Source organism: Medicago sativa, chromosome 6 (genome assembly GCF_051527215.1).
Source record: "Medicago sativa cultivar Bolivia chromosome 6, Bolivia_mono, whole genome shotgun sequence".
NCBI classification, from domain to species: Eukaryota; Viridiplantae; Streptophyta; class Magnoliopsida; order Fabales; family Fabaceae; genus Medicago; species Medicago sativa.
In genome coordinates, this window is record NC_140754.1 from 83,351,406 (window position 1) to 83,369,930 (window position 18,525).

The following is an 18,525-nucleotide window of genomic DNA, read 5'->3' on the forward strand; positions in this document are numbered from 1 at the left end:
CAAAATGAGTTGGCTGATGTTAAGTTTCCTCTATTTTAGAGGTCTAATGTGGTGATTAAACAAAGTTTTGATGCTCCTATAGTTGCCAAAGATGGAGTAACTGTTGCAAAGAGCATTGAATTCTAGGATAAAGTTACAAATATTGGAGCCAGTCATGCAAAGCATATTATGAGTGCTACCAATGATATGGCTGGTGAAGGATTGGTGATATATTCCTAAAAGATTTTACATCATATATAGTCTTAATCTGAGCCATTGGCTAATTCGATATTTATGCAAGACTTTACTGCATGGTTTTTTATACTTAATGATGCTATTTATTTATATTTACTAAAAGCAGTTTTTGTTCTGACTCATATTTACGGATAAGTGTGCAGTCACTCGCGAGCAAGTGTAGTTGTTCAAAGATAAAATTGTAAATTGGATCGTAGTATTTAATCTCAAGTTGTAAGGTGTCATCTTAAGTTTGAATAATATAAAATCACAGCAGCTACTATATTCTCGAAGATGTAGACATAATTGGCTAAACTATGATCAATTGCTTGTGTTCCAGTGTGTTTTTATTTATCTGTTTTCTTCAGAACAGGATTTGTTGTTCTACCAGTTCTTAAATTAACCTTTTTTCATTTCAGGCATGGTAGTATGGTCATATCCTTGGTGAAACCCTTAAAGTATATAATTTCACTCAAGTCCAAGGGCCAAAAAAATGATGTAATTGCATCAGGTAAACAAGTGAAGCTTATTTATATTAATTAGACAAAATCATTTTTTTAAAATGAAGTGAAGCTTATTTGAACCTCCTTATGGAAATTGGAATCCATGTCTTCAAGCAGAATAATAAAATGGAAGATATTCAATTCACCAATCCTAATAAAAACAGAAGAAAAATAGATGATGGTGTTGATGATTTCCATTCACCACATAGGCGGATATATGGGCAAAAATAGGAGGATATCTCCCATTAGGCCATGAGCAATAACATAAGCAATTTGAGCGCAACATCTTCACCTCAAAACCCTAAGACAATGAGTATGTCGATCGCCTATGTTGTTCCCCACTCACATTTTTATTCAATGAGAGACTTCTTACTCAGCCTTCCATTTTCCAACTGTATTTTTGTCACAATATGAGCTACAGCAACAATATCATTCAAGGTATGAAGACAAGTGCAGTGAACACAGAATTCCAACAAGTAAAAATTTTGCTTTTTATAAAGGAAAAGAATCATTTTTTTTGTTTGTATAATCCAATCATTCAGTATGTGTTCTTATAGTTGATGTTAAGTTTCCTCTGTTTTAGAGGCCTAAAGTGGTTATTGAGAAAAGTTTATGTGCTCTTATAGGGACCAAAGTTGGAGTAATTGATGCAAAAAGAGCATTGAATTAAAGGACAAAGTCAAGAATATTGGAGCAAGTCTTGCAAAGCATGTTATGAATGTTACCAAGGGTGTAGCTGGTGGTTGCCCTAATGTTCATTCACCATTCTGTACTTTGTTTAGAAGGGGTTTGATTGCTCATAGAAGTTTCATTAAAATTGGTAGATTTGTAAACTATATGAAAATATTCCACCAAGTGATCTCATTAAGGCATATTTGTACTACAGGAGTTTAATGACTAAGGAAAGTGATGGTGTAAAGGTGTTTTACACTGCTATCCAATACAACTCATCATCTTGTCATGTAGGCCTATTTTGTAATGAACACAGAACTCCAACAATACAAGTAAATCCTAAAGTACACTCTGTTACATATTGTAATTGGTAATTAGTGTTGCGGATTCGATGAAAAACTCACACCAATAACAACTTGATGTGTGGAGCAATGGATAATTAAGCAACCAAAATCAAAGTGTATGGAACAGTTATAATCACAAGCCAAAAGTAGAAAACAACAGCGAAATAAAAAGAGAAGAGAGAACACAAAGAATCTGTTTACCCAGTTCGGTCCAAATTGACCTAGTCTGGGGGAGAGAGCAGCCCTCCGTTCCACTATATGATGAGTAACGTTACAAAGAGATTTCAATGGGTTACAAGAATAAGTCTCCCGCCTAATTCTACCCAAAACCCAGCCTCTTCCCGTAACCAAGAGACTCAATCCTAATAGTGTTTCCCAAGGTGAATCAACCCTCAAAACCTAGTGTTTGTTCCAAAGAGACAAACTCTATACAAACCCTAGTTTTGTTGTTGCCTTTCTAAACCCTTGTTTCGGCCCCCTCTATCTCAAGGTTTACACTGATACAATGCCTATATTTATAGTAAAAGAAACTCCCATAAAATTGTACCAAATCTGGCCCAAAAAATACGTTTCTGAAAAATAACAGCACGCAAAATCGGGCCCCGATTTTTACCATTCGGGCGCCGATTTTTCCAGTACCAAACTGCTCTCAAAGACAGCCAAAATCGGGCCCCGATTTTTCCATTCGGGCCCCGATTTGTACTTTCAGCAAACATCAATTTTTGGCCTCCAAACTCCAATTTTGAGTCACTTTCACAACAATCTCCACCTTGACTTCAAATTAGTGATGATGCCCATTTAACATCAACACCTTGCTGCTCTTTCCCTTGTTCCCACTACACCAAGTAGCTCCACAAGTTTACACCCTAACCTCTTCAGCCATCGGAATGTCTTCTGCCTTCTCGAAGATACTTGCAGTCCAACTACGCCAGGAATTTTAGGTAGTTCCACAAGCCTTTACCATAACCTCTTCAACACGAGACATCTCCCGCTTCCTTGAAGATCTACTTGTTCCCAATCACCCTTGGCTTTTAGAGTAATCCACAAGTATACACCTCCCATCCCTTCAGCCCTCGGAATGTCTTCCGCCTTCTCGAAGGTCCTTGTAGTCTAACTACGCTAGGTATTTTAGGTAGTCCCACAAGCATTCACCATGACATCTTCAACACAGGACATCTCCCGTTTCCTTGAAGGTCTCCTTGCATCCAATCACCCTTGGCCTTCTTTTAGAGTAATCCCGCAAGCTGTGCTATCCATATAGCACCCAAGGTCCTCCATAGTCGTACCATTACCGGTGTGTTCAACTCCACCTCAAGCTGAGCGTACTCTACCTCAACTAGCAAATGCGTACATCCCACTATATCTTCAACCTTGAAACTCCACCTCAACAGGTAGATCATGAGTATTGTTGCCTCCGCCTCTCCAGACTGATCATGAGTATTCTTACCACCGCCTCTCCAGGCTGATGTTGAGTGTTTAACGTCTCTCCAGACGATCACCGCTCCACTAGGCATCATTCTCAAGGTGACCAACATCACCTTCATCCTCCAAACAACACCACACCATCAGAGCACCTGCATCCTCATAACCCTCAGTGACAATTTGTGCGGAGTTACCATTAATCTCCGGACAATCCTTCATGAAGTGACCCATCTTGTGACAGTTAAAGCATTCAGACTTTGACTTCTTACCACTCTTTCTCCGGTTATCTCTACCTCCACCATTCCCTCTTGAGACACTTAGGCCTTCACCGTTTTCATGAATTCTCAAGTCCTTGGACTTGGTCAACTCCTTGGTTCTCAAAGCCGCTTGAACTTCTTCCAAGGTAACAGCGCCTTCTTTGCCATAGAGCATGGTATCTTTGAACGATTCATAAGATTTCGGTAGAGCACACAACAAGAGTATAGCTTTATCTTCATCCTCAAGTTGCACCTCAATATTCTCCAAGTCATCAAGGATTTTGTTGAACTCTGTAAGTTGCTCCATGATGGCCTTTGACTCCACCATCTTGAATGAGTAGAGTTGTTGCTTTAGGAATTGCCGATGAGCCAAAGACTTTGTCATATACAAAGATTCCAACTTTGCCCACATCGATGCCGCGGTTGGTTCCTTTGCTACTTCTCTCAAAACTTTATCCCTGAGGCACAAGAAAATGGCACTCCTGGCCTTGTCCATCATCTCGGTCTTCTCCGCTCGTGACATGGTGACCGGTAACGAACCTTCACCCTTCAAAGCTTTCTCACACTTCTGTTGTATTAACACCGCTTCCATCTTTACCTTCCATAACCCAAAATCGTTATCTCCGGTAAACTTCTCAATATCCCACTTTGAACCCATGGTACTTGATTATCCTTTGACCCTTGCCCCACGGTGGGCGCCAATTGTTGCGGATTCGATGAAAAACTCACACCAATAACAACTTGATGTGTGGAGCAATGGATAATTAAGCAACCAAAATCAAAGTGTATGGAACAGTTATAATCACAAGCCAAAAGTAGAAAACAACAGTGAGATAAAAAGAGAAGAGAGAACACAAAGAATCTGTTTACCCAGTTCGGTCCAAATTGACCTAGTCTGGGGGAGAGAGCAGCCCTCCGTTCCACTATATGATGAGTAACGTTACAAAGAGATTTCAATGGGTTACAAGAATAAGTCTCCCGCCTAATTCTACCCAAAACCCAGCCTCTTCCCGTAACCAAGAGACTCAATCCTAATAGTGTTTCCCAAGGTGAATCAACCCTCAAAACCTAGTGTTTGTTCCAAAGAGACAAACTCTATACAAACCCTAGTTTTGTTGTTGCCTTTCTAAACCCTTGTTTCAGCCCCCTCTATCTCAAGGTTTACACTGATACAATGCCTATATTTATAGTAAAAGAAACTCCCATAAAATTGTACCAAATCTGGCCCTAAAAATACGTTTCTGAAAAATAACAGCACGCAAAATCGGGCCCCGATTTTTACCATTCCTCAAGAGGGAATGGTGGAGGTAGAGGTAACCGGAGAAAGAGTGGTAAGAAGTCAAAGTCTGAATGCTTTAACTGTCACAAGATTTTAGCAAAAATAACAGCACGCAAAAATAACATTACCTCTACCTCCACCATTGTCATTACGTAATTTTATATGTATTTTAGCACAAAAATGGAGTTCACAAGGAGACTTATGCAGCAAAAGAGCAGAAAAACTGAAGACAATACAAAGAAAGAAAACGTGTCACGATTTATCAGAAACGTGACACGATTTAAGAAGCTTCAGAAAGTAAATTCCACTGATAAAATTACGCTTGATCAGATAATTGTTATTTCACTGTCGATTGTCAGCTTTGCAAGTAAATTCCTTGAGGACAAGGAATGGTTTAAGTTTGGGGTTGTGATGACATCTTGTCATTACGTAATTTTATATGTATTTTAGCACAAAAATGGAGTTCACAAGGAGACTTATGCAGCAAAAGAGCAGAAAAACTGAAGAAAATACAAAGAAAGAAAACGTGTCACGATTTATCAGAAACGTGACACGATTTAAGAAGCTTCAGAAAGGTTTGGTTCGACATTATGAAAACGTGTCACGATTGGTAAAACGTGACACGATTTGGTGAAACCCTAATTCAGTTTCTTGCTCCAGAAGGTAAAAACGTGTCACGATTCACTTAAAACGTGACACGATTTGGGCAATATTCTGTGCCTATTTAAGCTGAAGTCTATTCCAAAAACAAGGGTTACGAATTCTAGAGAGTCAAGTGCGATTTTTCAACTGCAAGGAAGGCCAGGAGGACGATTTCTTCATCTTCCAACCACTTTGTGTATGTTTTATTACCTCTAATGATTATGTTATTTGTAAACACTATTATGAGTAGCTAAATCCATTAGAGGTTAGGTCTGAGATGATTCGTTGTAACCCTAATTGAGATATTATGTTGTGAAACTCTATTTATTGTGAATGATATTCTAGTCTTTATTCAATTCAATTGTTCTTAATGCTTTTTATATCCTGATCAAATATAAATATGATTTTGTGAGAATGAATGACTACTGACCATAGCTTTCTACTTAGACCTATTGAATTGTTCTACATAGATGATTTTGTGTTTTTACCAATACTATTAATATCAATTTGTAACCTATCCTTGAATGGTTTATTTGTTATCTTGATTTATTTGTGTTTTTTTTTATGCACTTTAAGGGATCAAGTCAAATTGAAATTATATATTTGGAATTTCCGTTATCTGAGAAAGAGGTGATAGAATGGAAGGGAGATGAGCTCAAGAAGATGCAAAACCTCAAAACACTTATTGTTAAGAATGGTAGATTTTCCAAAGGTCCTAAACATCTTCCTAACAGTTTGAGAGTATTGGAATGGCCTAAATATCCTGCACGGGTCATACCATCTGATTTTTGCCCAAAGAAGCTTTCTATATGCAAACTACAGCAAAGTGACTTTATATCATTTGAGTTGCATGGCACAATGAAGGTATGTGTAAATGTAATGATTTTTTTCCCTCGTCAGGGGTGGCCCCGAGTACGGGCAAAGGGAACAGCAGCCCAAGAAGCTATATTTTTAGAGACACAAAAATTTATTTTATATATATATATATATATATATATATATATATATATATATTAAATGAGAATTTTATATTATTTAAAATATTTGGTAACAAAATTATAGGGGCAATTTAAAGTCAAAATTAATAAATGCATGTGATTAAATAAAATATTGAATAAAATCAATTAATTACAACCAAAATTGGGAACTAAAATTAGAATAATGATATAGAGTATGAATTATTTTTGAGTATTTTTAACTCATATCTTAGCAGTCAAAATTCATATTATTTCACCCGAGTTTATGTGTATATCTTTTCTTTGTAATTGTCAATCATTTATCTCTTCATCTCAATTCTGTTAACACAAGTCATTGACTTTCGGCAAACTCCAAAAGCATAAGTGTCAATGTCGTATAGATATAATACTTATTAGAATAATAGTGTGAAGATAACTTGGAGAGCAAGTTATCTAGATAGCTTGGAGAGCAAGCAAGTTAGTTAGGAGTTAGTTACACTAACTCACCTCTATAAATAGCTCTCACCATTGTACTCATATCCATCTTTTATCAATCTATTCATTCTCTAATGAGTTCCTTTGAGTATCTCCCTCATGAGTACTCTTATGCTTGCTATCTTGCTTGCATCTATGACTTCTCTCCCTATGATTCCATGATTTCTAATATGGTATCAGAGTGATACCCAAGGGAGGAAGATGATGATGATGATGCTTCCGCTTCCGCTTCCGACATTGTTGAAGTTGAAGACTCCGATGACGCTGCTTCTGCTTGTGCGATCAAGGAAACTTCCGCTTCTCGCATCCTTTTCGGTAGTTTCGATTCTCCAATCATTCTGATTTCTACTCCTTCAATCGAACCAAAATTCAATGGATTCTCCATCAAGATTGGTGATATTTCTTGCGTAATTGTCGATCCTTGCTGCAACATCGTCAAAGAAAACGATTGTGTGTTCGTTGATTCGCAAGAAGATGAGAAATTGGACGTTCTTGCACCTGACTTGGAGAATCATTCCTCTAATTTTGTCGTTTCTGCAGCGCCGGAGGTTCTCATCGATACATTACCGGTGAGATCGTGTAGCTCTGTTTACGGCGTCGCCGCCGTGAAGCTTTTGGCTTCGTGGTTGTTCGTCGGAAAACAGACTGAGCAACTGGTTTCTACCTTCAACAATCAGCTTATGTTTTTCAAGTTACATGACGAATCAATTGTCGATTTTGATCCCGGTGGAAGAGTTTTCTTGTGTTCGCTGTTGTTCTCTGTTCTCATCGTTCTCCGCCAACTCCATTTCCGCTTGTGGTGGATACCGTGGGATAGAGGGAGAATTCGTAGTTGATTGTTAATTTCGCCGGAATCAAATCAGTCATTGGATAACCGTTTTCCGGTAAGATTGAGAGATTTTGAGAAGTTGACAACGGTCAATTCAAGTGTCAGTAGAATTGCGTTTTTGGCGTAGTGCGCTTTGGAAATACAATTTGCAGAATCACTTTTCCAGAATTACCTTTTGAATTCGCATTTCAATCATCTCAGATTCATCAGTCGAGTTTGAAGAAGCACTTTCAGAAAATTGCGTTTACAGCATCGAATTGCGTTTCTTGTTTCCTGTTCTGAAGCTTTACATAAGCAGTGTTTGAAGAAGTTATTTTGAATCGGATTTTGGAAAAGTGCTTTTCGGAAGAACACGTTTGTTACAAGTGGTTTTGATTCAGTTCAGAATCGTGTTCTGATAATCACAAGAATCGCGTTTCTGAATTTCGTGTTTAGAAAAGTTGTTTTCAGCAAACAAGAAAAGTGCTTTTGAGATAAGTTGTTTATGGTTCAATAGCATGATTCAATAAGCTGTTTTTTTGAACAATTGTGCTCTGCACAATCGTTATTTTTGGGTAAAGCTGGTTGAGGATTTTTGGGAAGAAGAAGAAGAAGCTAAAACGTGTTTCCAAGTTGCTACACAGATTGTCCAGATTTCTCAATGCTCTCAATTGGGCCATTACCGGGCTTCATTAGCTTTGCTGATTTTTTTTTTCCATTTCCATTTACTTGTTTTTACCCTCCATTTTACTTAGTTACTTCAGTAAGAATAAATTGTAATTTTCTTTGTATTTCAAACTCAAATTGGTGAGTTTTCCCATTTTGAGTTTGAGGGGGACTATTAGAATAATAGTGTGAAGATAACTTGGAGAGCAAGTTATCTAGATAGCTTGGAGAGCAAGCAAGTTAGTTAGGAGTTAGTTACACTAACTCACCTCTATAAATAGCTTTCACCATTGTACTCATATCCATCTTTTATCAATCTATTCATTCTCTAATGAGTTCCTTTGAGTATCTCCCTCATGAGTACTCTTATGCTTGCTATCTTGCTTACATCTATGACTTCTCTCCCTATGATTCCATGATTTCTAATAATACTCTCCTAAACAATCCATTATTTTATTTTTTTTGACAAAATCCATTGATTTATTAAATAGTCATACTTTTCTTTTCCTTATAGATATAATAGTAAAAATTCAAACGATTTCTTGGAGGAAGAGAAAGAAGAAGTCTCTTTAATGTGGGTTATGAATATAAACATTGAATTACGGTTCATGTGTGTTTTTTTGCACAATGTCAAATGAAAATGTGGAATAATCTTCCGATTCATCTCTTTTGTCCTTCTATATTTTTGGTAAATTTTCGTATAGGGGTACCATCTTATGCTTCGCCTAACTCATCCAAATTCAAAGGTCACACCCAGTCCCTCGTCTTATAAAATATAAGAATACTCATTCATTCACTAATTCTTTTTCTTTTGCCTTATATTTTGCAGATGTTTGTGAATATGAGAGAGTTAAATCTAGACAAATGTCAATTTTTAACAAGGATACACGACGTCTCCAATCTCCCAAATTTAGAAATCTTTTCATTTGTAGGCTGTAATAATTTAATTGAGATTCACAAATCTGTTGGGTTACTGAATAAACTCGAAATCTTGAACGCTTTTGGTTGCAGCAAGCTTATGAGTTTCCCACCTTTGAAGTTGACCTCTCTTCAACTACTGGGGCTTTCATATTGTCAGAGTCTTAAGACTTTTCCAGAAATATTAGGAGAGATGAAGAATATAACACGTATTGATTTGAATGACACTTCCATTGAAAAAGTGCCTGTTTCATTTCAAAATCTCACGGGGATTAGTCACTTAATTATAATAGGAAATGGAATGCTTAGGTTGCCAAGTAGCATTTTAAGTATGCCAAATCTGTCATGCATTTTTGTTGATGGTTGCATATTGCCCAAACTGGATGAGAAATTGAGTTCTAAGGTGTTTACAAGCCCAAAATATATTAAACTGGGAAATTGCAACTTGTCAGATGAATTTCTTCCAATACTTTTCATGTGGTCTGCTAATGTGACAACTTTAGACCTATCAGGAAACAATTTCACAATTCTTCCAGAATGCATCAAAGATTTTCACTTTTTATGGTCTCTTACATTGGATAATTGCAAGTACCTTCGAGAAATCAGAGGGATTCCACCAAATTTAAAAGAATTGTCTGCAAAACACTGCAAATCATTGACTTCCATGTGCAGAAACATGCTATTGAATCAGGTTTTTTTTATTTTTTTTGTTTTCCTTGTATTTGACTTAATATTTTATAAGATTGTTTACTCTATGATTTATTTGTGGCTGACAGGAGCTGCATGAGGCTGGAGGAACCAAATTTTGTTTTTCAGGATTTGTGAGGATTCCAGAGTGGTTTGATCACCAAAACATGGGACATACAATTTCTTTTTGGTTTCGTAACAAGCTTCCTTCCATGGCGCTCTGTTTTTCTACTAAATCAGCTGCAGCAATGCCCACGGGAAAGAAGTTTTTTATCACAATGCCCATTCTAATCATCATTGGCAATAAATATGATCGTCTATATATGCATTTTTTTATAATGTCGACTCATCATACATATTTGTATGACATAAATCTGAGACAACTTGATCAACATCACTTCATGAAGGACTCCATACATTTAGAAAATGACTGGAATCATGCAGAGATTATATGTGAACATCAGGAGGTACATTGGAACATGGAACCACTAACAGAAATTGGAATCCATTTTTTCAAACAGCAAAATAACATGGATGATGTTCAATTCACCAATCCTTATGAAAAGATAAAATTAAATAATGATGATGGTGGTGATTTTTTTTATGACGTTGATGATGTTCTTGATGATGATGTCTTTTATGATGTTATTGATGTTCTTGATGATGATGATAAGGATGTTCTTGGTTATGAAGACGACCACCATTCACAATAGTTCAGGCCAATCACAAGAGCATAGATAAATGGAATCATTCATTGGATGATATTGTGAATGATGAATTTAATGACCACGTTGTTAACACAAATAATGTAAATATGTAATTTTAATTGTGTGCTTATTTATTATGTTACATATTATCATTATTATTTATGTTCTTCAAATGATTACTCTCTGCACTTTAAGTTATGATTTGTTTCATGATATGCAATACTTCTGAATTATAGCTTTCATTACATGCATACATAGATTGCTATCCCTCGAAGATTGAGTGGAAAAATGTAGTATTATAGAATTATACTTGTCATTTCTATGGTTAGCCCCCATTAGTGTTGTGTATTGAGAAGTTCACATAATCCGTTTTAAATTGTCTTATTTGAGTTTATCTAATTATATAAACACTTTTGAGTTTGTTTGAGAAAGTTTATAGAAAATATTAATGACATGTCCATAAGCTGTCCAAGATTGCTTATAAAAATAACTTATAACTCATGAAAACAATTTAACTTTATTGTATCATTTGTTATAGAAAAAGCTTATACATAATTATATAGTTGCTCAGATTTCTAAACGAATAGACACTAAAGTAATCCCTAGACCCTTATCCCTCTCCACTGTCCTACAAAGCATTGCACATGATTTAACACTTCTCTCCTTTGCATGTGTATGTTTCAATTCACTTAATTTTATAGCAAAATGAATTTTAAAGTGAAATCAGTGCTTTTAAACTGTTAAATTACATTTTTATATGATGAGTGATTACTTTACCTTTCTTGTTAAATTTCAAATATTGTACTTTAATGCAACTATACATTTAATAGTAAGTAATGAATCATATCTATATTATTATTAGCTTGAATTTGATTTGTAACGCCGGTGTATTTTGAGTTTGTATAATTCAATCATTCAAAATGAGTTGGCTGATGTTAAGTTTCCTCTATTTTAGAGGTCTAATGTGGTGATTAAACAAAGTTTTGATGCTCCTATAGTTGCCAAAGATGGAGTAACTGTTGCAAAGAGCATTGAATTCTAGGATAAAGTTACAAATATTGGAGCCAGTCATGCAAAGCATATTATGAGTGCTACCAATGATATGGCTGGTGAAGGATTGGTGATATATTCCTAAAAGATTTTACATCATATATAGTCTTAATCTGAGCCATTGGCTAATTCGATATTTATGCAAGACTTTACTGCATGGTTTTTTATACTTAATGATGCTATTTATTTATATTTACTAAAAGCAGTTTTTGTTCTGACTCATATTTACGGATAAGTGTGCAGTCACTCGCGAGCAAGTGTAGTTGTTCAAAGATAAAATTGTAAATTGGATCGTAGTATTTAATCTCAAGTTGTAAGGTGTCATCTTAAGTTTGAATAATATAAAATCACAGCAGCTACTATATTCTCGAAGATGTAGACATAATTGGCTAAACTATGATCAATTGCTTGTGTTCCAGTGTGTTTTTATTTATCTGTTTTCTTCAGAACAGGATTTGTTGTTCTACCAGTTCTTAAATTAACCTTTTTTCATTTCAGGCATGGTAGTATGGTCATATCCTTGGTGAAACCCTTAAAGTATATAATTTCACTCAAGTCCAAGGGCCAAAAAAATGATGTAATTGCATCAGGTAAACAAGTGAAGCTTATTTATATTAATTAGACAAAATCATTTTTTTAAAATGAAGTGAAGCTTATTTGAACCTCCTTATGGAAATTGGAATCCATGTCTTCAAGCAGAATAATAAAACGGAAGATATTCAATTCACCAATCCTAATAAAAACAGAAGAAAAATAGATGATGGTGTTGATGATTTCCATTCACCACATAGGCGGATATATGGGCAAAAATAGGAGGATATCTCCCATTAGGCCATGAGCAATAACATAAGCAATTTGAGCGCAACATCTTCACCTCAAAACCCTAAGACAATGAGTATGTCGATCGCCTATGTTGTTCCCCACTCACATTTTTATTCAATGAGAGACTTCTTACTCAGCCTTCCATTTTCCAACTGTATTTTTGTCACAATATGAGCTACAGCAACAATATCATTCAAGGTATGAAGACAAGTGCAGTGAACACAGAATTCCAACAAGTAAAAATTTTGCTTTTTATAAAGGAAAAGAATCATTTTTTTTGTTTGTATAATCCAATCATTCAGTATGTGTTCTTATAGTTGATGTTAAGTTTCCTCTGTTTTAGAGGCCTAAAGTGGTTATTGAGAAAAGTTTATGTGCTCTTATAGGGACCAAAGTTGGAGTAATTGATGCAAAAAGAGCATTGAATTAAAGGACAAAGTCAAGAATATTGGAGCAAGTCTTGCAAAGCATGTTATGAATGTTACCAAGGGTGTAGCTGGTGGTTGCCCTAATGTTCATTCACCATTCTGTACTTTGTTTAGAAGGGGTTTGATTGCTCATAGAAGTTTCATTAAAATTGGTAGATTTGTAAACTATATGAAAATATTCCACCAAGTGATCTCATTAAGGCATATTTGTACTACAGGAGTTTAATGACTAAGGAAAGTGATGGTGTAAAGGTGTTTTACACTGCTATCCAATACAACTCATCATCTTGTCATGTAGGCCTATTTTGTAATGAACACAGAACTCCAACAATACAAGTAAATCCTAAAGTACACTCTGTTACATATTGTAATTGGTAATTAGTGTTGCGGATTCGATGAAAAACTCACACCAATAACAACTTGATGTGTGGAGCAATGGATAATTAAGCAACCAAAATCAAAGTGTATGGAACAGTTATAATCACAAGCCAAAAGTAGAAAACAACAGCGAAATAAAAAGAGAAGAGAGAACACAAAGAATCTGTTTACCCAGTTCGGTCCAAATTGACCTAGTCTGGGGGAGAGAGCAGCCCTCCGTTCCACTATATGATGAGTAACGTTACAAAGAGATTTCAATGGGTTACAAGAATAAGTCTCCCGCCTAATTCTACCCAAAACCCAGCCTCTTCCCGTAACCAAGAGACTCAATCCTAATAGTGTTTCCCAAGGTGAATCAACCCTCAAAACCTAGTGTTTGTTCCAAAGAGACAAACTCTATACAAACCCTAGTTTTGTTGTTGCCTTTCTAAACCCTTGTTTCGGCCCCCTCTATCTCAAGGTTTACACTGATACAATGCCTATATTTATAGTAAAAGAAACTCCCATAAAATTGTACCAAATCTGGCCCAAAAAATACGTTTCTGAAAAATAACAGCACGCAAAATCGGGCCCCGATTTTTACCATTCGGGCGCCGATTTTTCCAGTACCAAACTGCTCTCAAAGACAGCCAAAATCGGGCCCCGATTTTTCCATTCGGGCCCCGATTTGTACTTTCAGCAAACATCAATTTTTGGCCTCCAAACTCCAATTTTGAGTCACTTTCACAACAATCTCCACCTTGACTTCAAATTAGTGATGATGCCCATTTAACATCAACACCTTGCTGCTCTTTCCCTTGTTCCCACTACACCAAGTAGCTCCACAAGTTTACACCCTAACCTCTTCAGCCATCGGAATGTCTTCTGCCTTCTCGAAGATACTTGCAGTCCAACTACGCCAGGAATTTTAGGTAGTTCCACAAGCCTTTACCATAACCTCTTCAACACGAGACATCTCCCGCTTCCTTGAAGATCTACTTGTTCCCAATCACCCTTGGCTTTTAGAGTAATCCACAAGTATACACCTCCCATCCCTTCAGCCCTCGGAATGTCTTCCGCCTTCTCGAAGGTCCTTGTAGTCTAACTACGCTAGGTATTTTAGGTAGTCCCACAAGCATTCACCATGACATCTTCAACACAGGACATCTCCCGTTTCCTTGAAGGTCTCCTTGCATCCAATCACCCTTGGCCTTCTTTTAGAGTAATCCCGCAAGCTGTGCTATCCATATAGCACCCAAGGTCCTCCATAGTCGTACCATTACCGGTGTGTTCAACTCCACCTCAAGCTGAGCGTACTCTACCTCAACTAGCAAATGCGTACATCCCACTATGTCTTCAACCTTGAAACTCCACCTCAACAGGTAGATCATGAGTATTGTTGCCTCCGCCTCTCCAGACTGATCATGAGTATTCTTACCACTGCCTCTCCAGGCTGATGTTGAGTGTTTAACGTCTCTCCAGACGATCACCGCTCCACTAGGCATCATTCTCAAGGTGACCAACATCACCTTCATCCTCCAAACAACACCACACCATCAGAGCACCTGCATCCTCATAACCCTCAGTGACAATTTGTGCGGAGTTACCATTAATCTCCGGACAATCCTTCATGAAGTGACCCATCTTGTGACAGTTAAAGCATTCAGACTTTGACTTCTTACCACTCTTTCTCCGGTTACCTCTACCTCCACCATTCCCTCTTGAGACACTTAGGCCTTCACCGTTTTCATGAATTCTCAAGTCCTTGGACTTGGTCAACTCCTTGGTTCTCAAAGCCGCTTGAACTTCTTCCAAGGTAACAGCGCCTTCTTTGCCATAGAGCATGGTATCTTTGAACGATTCATAAGATTTCGGTAGAGCACACAACAAGAGTATAGCTTTATCTTCATCCTCAAGTTGCACCTCAATATTCTCCAAGTCATCAAGGATTTTATTGAACTCTGTAAGTTGCTCCATGATGGCCTTTGACTCCACCATCTTGAATGAGTAGAGTTGTTGCTTTAGGAATTGCCGATGAGCCAAAGACTTTGTCATATACAAAGATTCCAACTTTGCCCACATCGATGCCGCGGTTGGTTCCTTTGCTACTTCTCTCAAAACTTTATCCCCGAGGCACAAGAAAATGGCACTCCTGGCCTTGTCCATCATCTCGGTCTTCTCCGCTCGTGACATGGTGACCGGTAACGAACCTTCACCCTTCAAAGCTTTCTCACACTTCTGTTGTATTAACACCGCTTCCATCTTTACCTTCCATAACCCAAAATCGTTATCTCCGGTAAACTTCTCAATATCCCACTTTGAACCCATGGTACTTGATTATCCTTTGACCCTTGCCCCACGGTGGGCGCCAATTGTTGCGGATTCGATGAAAAACTCACACCAATAACAACTTGATGTGTGGAGCAATGGATAATTAAGCAACCAAAATCAAAGTGTATGGAACAGTTATAATCACAAGCCAAAAGTAGAAAACAACAGTGAGATAAAAAGAGAAGAGAGAACACAAAGAATCTGTTTACCCAGTTCGGTCCAAATTGACCTAGTCTGGGGGAGAGAGCAGCCCTCCGTTCCACTATATGATGAGTAACGTTACAAAGAGATTTCAATGGGTTACAAGAATAAGTCTCCCGCCTAATTCTACCCAAAACCCAGCCTCTTCCCGTAACCAAGAGACTCAATCCTAATAGTGTTTCCCAAGGTGAATCAACCCTCAAAACCTAGTGTTTGTTCCAAAGAGACAAACTCTATACAAACCCTAGTTTTGTTGTTGCCTTTCTAAACCCTTGTTTCAGCCCCCTCTATCTCAAGGTTTACACTGATACAATGCCTATATTTATAGTAAAAGAAACTCCCATAAAATTGTACCAAATCTGGCCCAAAAAATACGTTTCTGAAAAATAACAGCACGCAAAATCGGGCCCCGATTTTTACCATTCCTCAAGAGGGAATGGTGGAGGTAGAGGTAACCGGAGAAAGAGTGGTAAGAAGTCAAAGTCTGAATGCTTTAACTGTCACAAGATTTTAGCAAAAATAACAGCACGCAAAAATAACATTACCTCTACCTCCACCATTGTCATTACGTAATTTTATATGTATTTTAGCACAAAAATGGAGTTCACAAGGAGACTTATGCAGCAAAAGAGCAGAAAAACTGAAGAAAATACAAAGAAAGAAAACGTGTCACGATTTATCAGAAACGTGACACGATTTAAGAAGCTTCAGAAAGTAAATTCCACTGATAAAATTACGCTTGATCAGGTAATTGTTATTTCACTGTCGATTGTCAGCTTTGCAAGTAAATTCCTTGAGGACAAGGAATGGTTTAAGTTTGGGGTTGTGATGACATCTTGTCATTACGTAATTTTATATGTATTTTAGCACAAAAATGGAGTTCACAAGGAGACTTATGCAGCAAAAGAGCAGAAAAACTGAAGAAAATACAAAGAAAGAAAACGTGTCACGATTTATCAGAAACGTGACACGATTTAAGAAGCTTCAGAAAGGTTTGGTTCGACATTATGAAAACGTGTCACGATTGGTAAAACGTGACACGATTTGGTGAAACCCTAATTCAGTTTCTTGCTCCAGAAGGTAAAAACGTGTCACGATTCACTTAAAACGTGACACGATTTGGGCAATATTCTGTGCCTATTTAAGCTGAAGTCTATTCCAAAAACAAGGGTTACGAATTCTAGAGAGTCAAGTGCGATTTTGCAACTGCAAGGAAGGCCAGGAGGACGATTTCTTCATCTTCCAACCACTTTGTGTATGTTTTATTACCTCTAATGATTATGTTATTTGTAAACACTATTATGAGTAGCTAAATCCATTAGAGGTTAGGTCTGAGATGATTCGTTGTAACCCTAATTGAGATATTATGTTGTGAAACTCTATTTATTGTGAATGATATTCTAGTCTTTATTCAATTCAATTGTTCTTAATGCTTTTTATATCCTGATCAAATATAAATATGATTTTGTGAGAATGAATGACTACTGACCATAGCTTTCTACTTAGACCTATTGAATTGTTCTAATAAACATGGTTAGTCTAGGAATGGATAATCGTTTATTAGTGATATTAGGTTAACGTGCTTTAAACCTTCAAAGATTATTAGACCACCTAAGGGATTAGGGGCTGTAGTTTAAGAAGAGGGTCCTAACTCAAGGGATTGATTAGGACTATTTTGTTAACTATCGTGGGACTGTTGAATTATTTCAACAAGGCAATTATGTTATAATTTAGGATTTCTGTCTTTTATATTTTTGTATATATTTATAAAAAAAATAAAAAAAATATTATGCTCTTTGTTTTCTTCTCATTGTACTGTGCTACTGAAAAGTTTATCCAAGTTTTGCAGCTATGATAGACAGGGTACTCCTCTATGACACAGAAGAGATTGCTAAGTTGCAGTATGAAAAATATATGCTATCTTTTAAGATCAAAATTTTGGACAACAAAATCTCGAGTTGTGGTCATTATGAGGCGAATCAACCAGGTAGTGATGGTGAAGGGAAGAAAGAGGTGATCAACATCGATTACAATACTCAACTTCAGAATATTTTAGATGACTTCTTGGTGTCAAATCAAGTTTCATTTGAGAAGTTTGATGTTCAGTGTGGTGATCTTGTTGAGAAAGCACATGAGTCTCAGAGGAAGCTGGTTCAGATGAAGAGTGAGTGTCACAAGGTTGAGGTGGAAGAAAAACCCAAAGTGAGGAGTGTTGATATTTTCCCGAAGTCTGAACCAACGGAGGTTGAGGAAATCACTCGTGTGCAGATGGATGCACGTCCTTCTCTACGGTGGGAGAGCTTAAATTCCAAAGGTTTAACTGTGAGAGCATGGGAGCATCTACTTCTTTGCTACAAATTCATGGAATTCCTACCAAACAAGAGGAAGAAGAAGGATGATATATTCTTTCTATCATATTTTCCACCCTAACATTGGTTGAAGTGTCAAGCTCAATGACGTAAAAGAAAGCGCTGGGTGGGAGGCAACCCACTATTTAGATTTCAGGTAGTATTTCTTATTTCTTTTTATTGCTTTCAAATATTCAAAAATACAAAAAGATTTTTTTTGCTGAAACAAACAGAGGAAGAAAATTTTTGTTTTCCAATACTGTGCAAATCGTGACACGTTTTAGGCAAAACGTGATACGATTTGCCCCCCCTCTGAAGCTCCGCTCAGAAATTTTTCTAAGTTAAAAAAGGTGCCATTCGACATTTCCAAAAACGTGTCACGATGCTGAAATCGTGACACGATTTTTGGCACCTAAAAT

At 37.0% G+C, this 18,525-nt stretch overlaps 1 protein-coding gene and 1 long non-coding RNA gene across 2 annotated transcripts; both read left to right on the forward strand.

The window, feature by feature from the left end:
* Positions 1-5,904: 5,904 nt before the first annotated feature.
* LOC146917456 (TMV resistance protein N-like) lies at positions 5,905-10,742 on the forward strand. Its single transcript, XM_085719290.1, has 3 exons — positions 5,905-6,196; positions 9,087-9,866; positions 9,952-10,742. The coding sequence occupies exons 1-3, from the start codon at positions 5,996-5,998 to the stop codon at positions 10,573-10,575; spliced, it is 1,605 nt and encodes a 534-aa protein (XP_085575416.1). The 5' UTR covers positions 5,905-5,995; the 3' UTR covers positions 10,576-10,742.
* A 595-nt stretch (positions 10,743-11,337) lies between these two features.
* Positions 11,338-13,221, forward strand: LOC146917457 (uncharacterized). Its single transcript, XR_015014161.1, has 3 exons — positions 11,338-12,209; positions 12,319-12,639; positions 12,828-13,221. It is a non-coding gene; the product is annotated as an uncharacterized LOC146917457 (long non-coding RNA).
* The last annotated feature ends 5,304 nt before the right edge of the window (positions 13,222-18,525 follow it).

Bases quoted from the DNA above. Each gene is read 5' to 3' on its own strand.
- LOC146917456 (XM_085719290.1), top strand. From the start codon at position 5,996: ATGCAAAACCTCAAAACACTTATTGTTAAGAATGGTAGATTTTCCAAA. The intron at 6,197-9,086 runs GTATGTGTAAAT...TATATTTTGCAG, and splicing joins AGTTGCATGGCACAATGAAG to ATGTTTGTGAATATGAGAGA. The intron at 9,867-9,951 runs GTTTTTTTTATT...TGTGGCTGACAG, and splicing joins GAAACATGCTATTGAATCAG to GAGCTGCATGAGGCTGGAGG.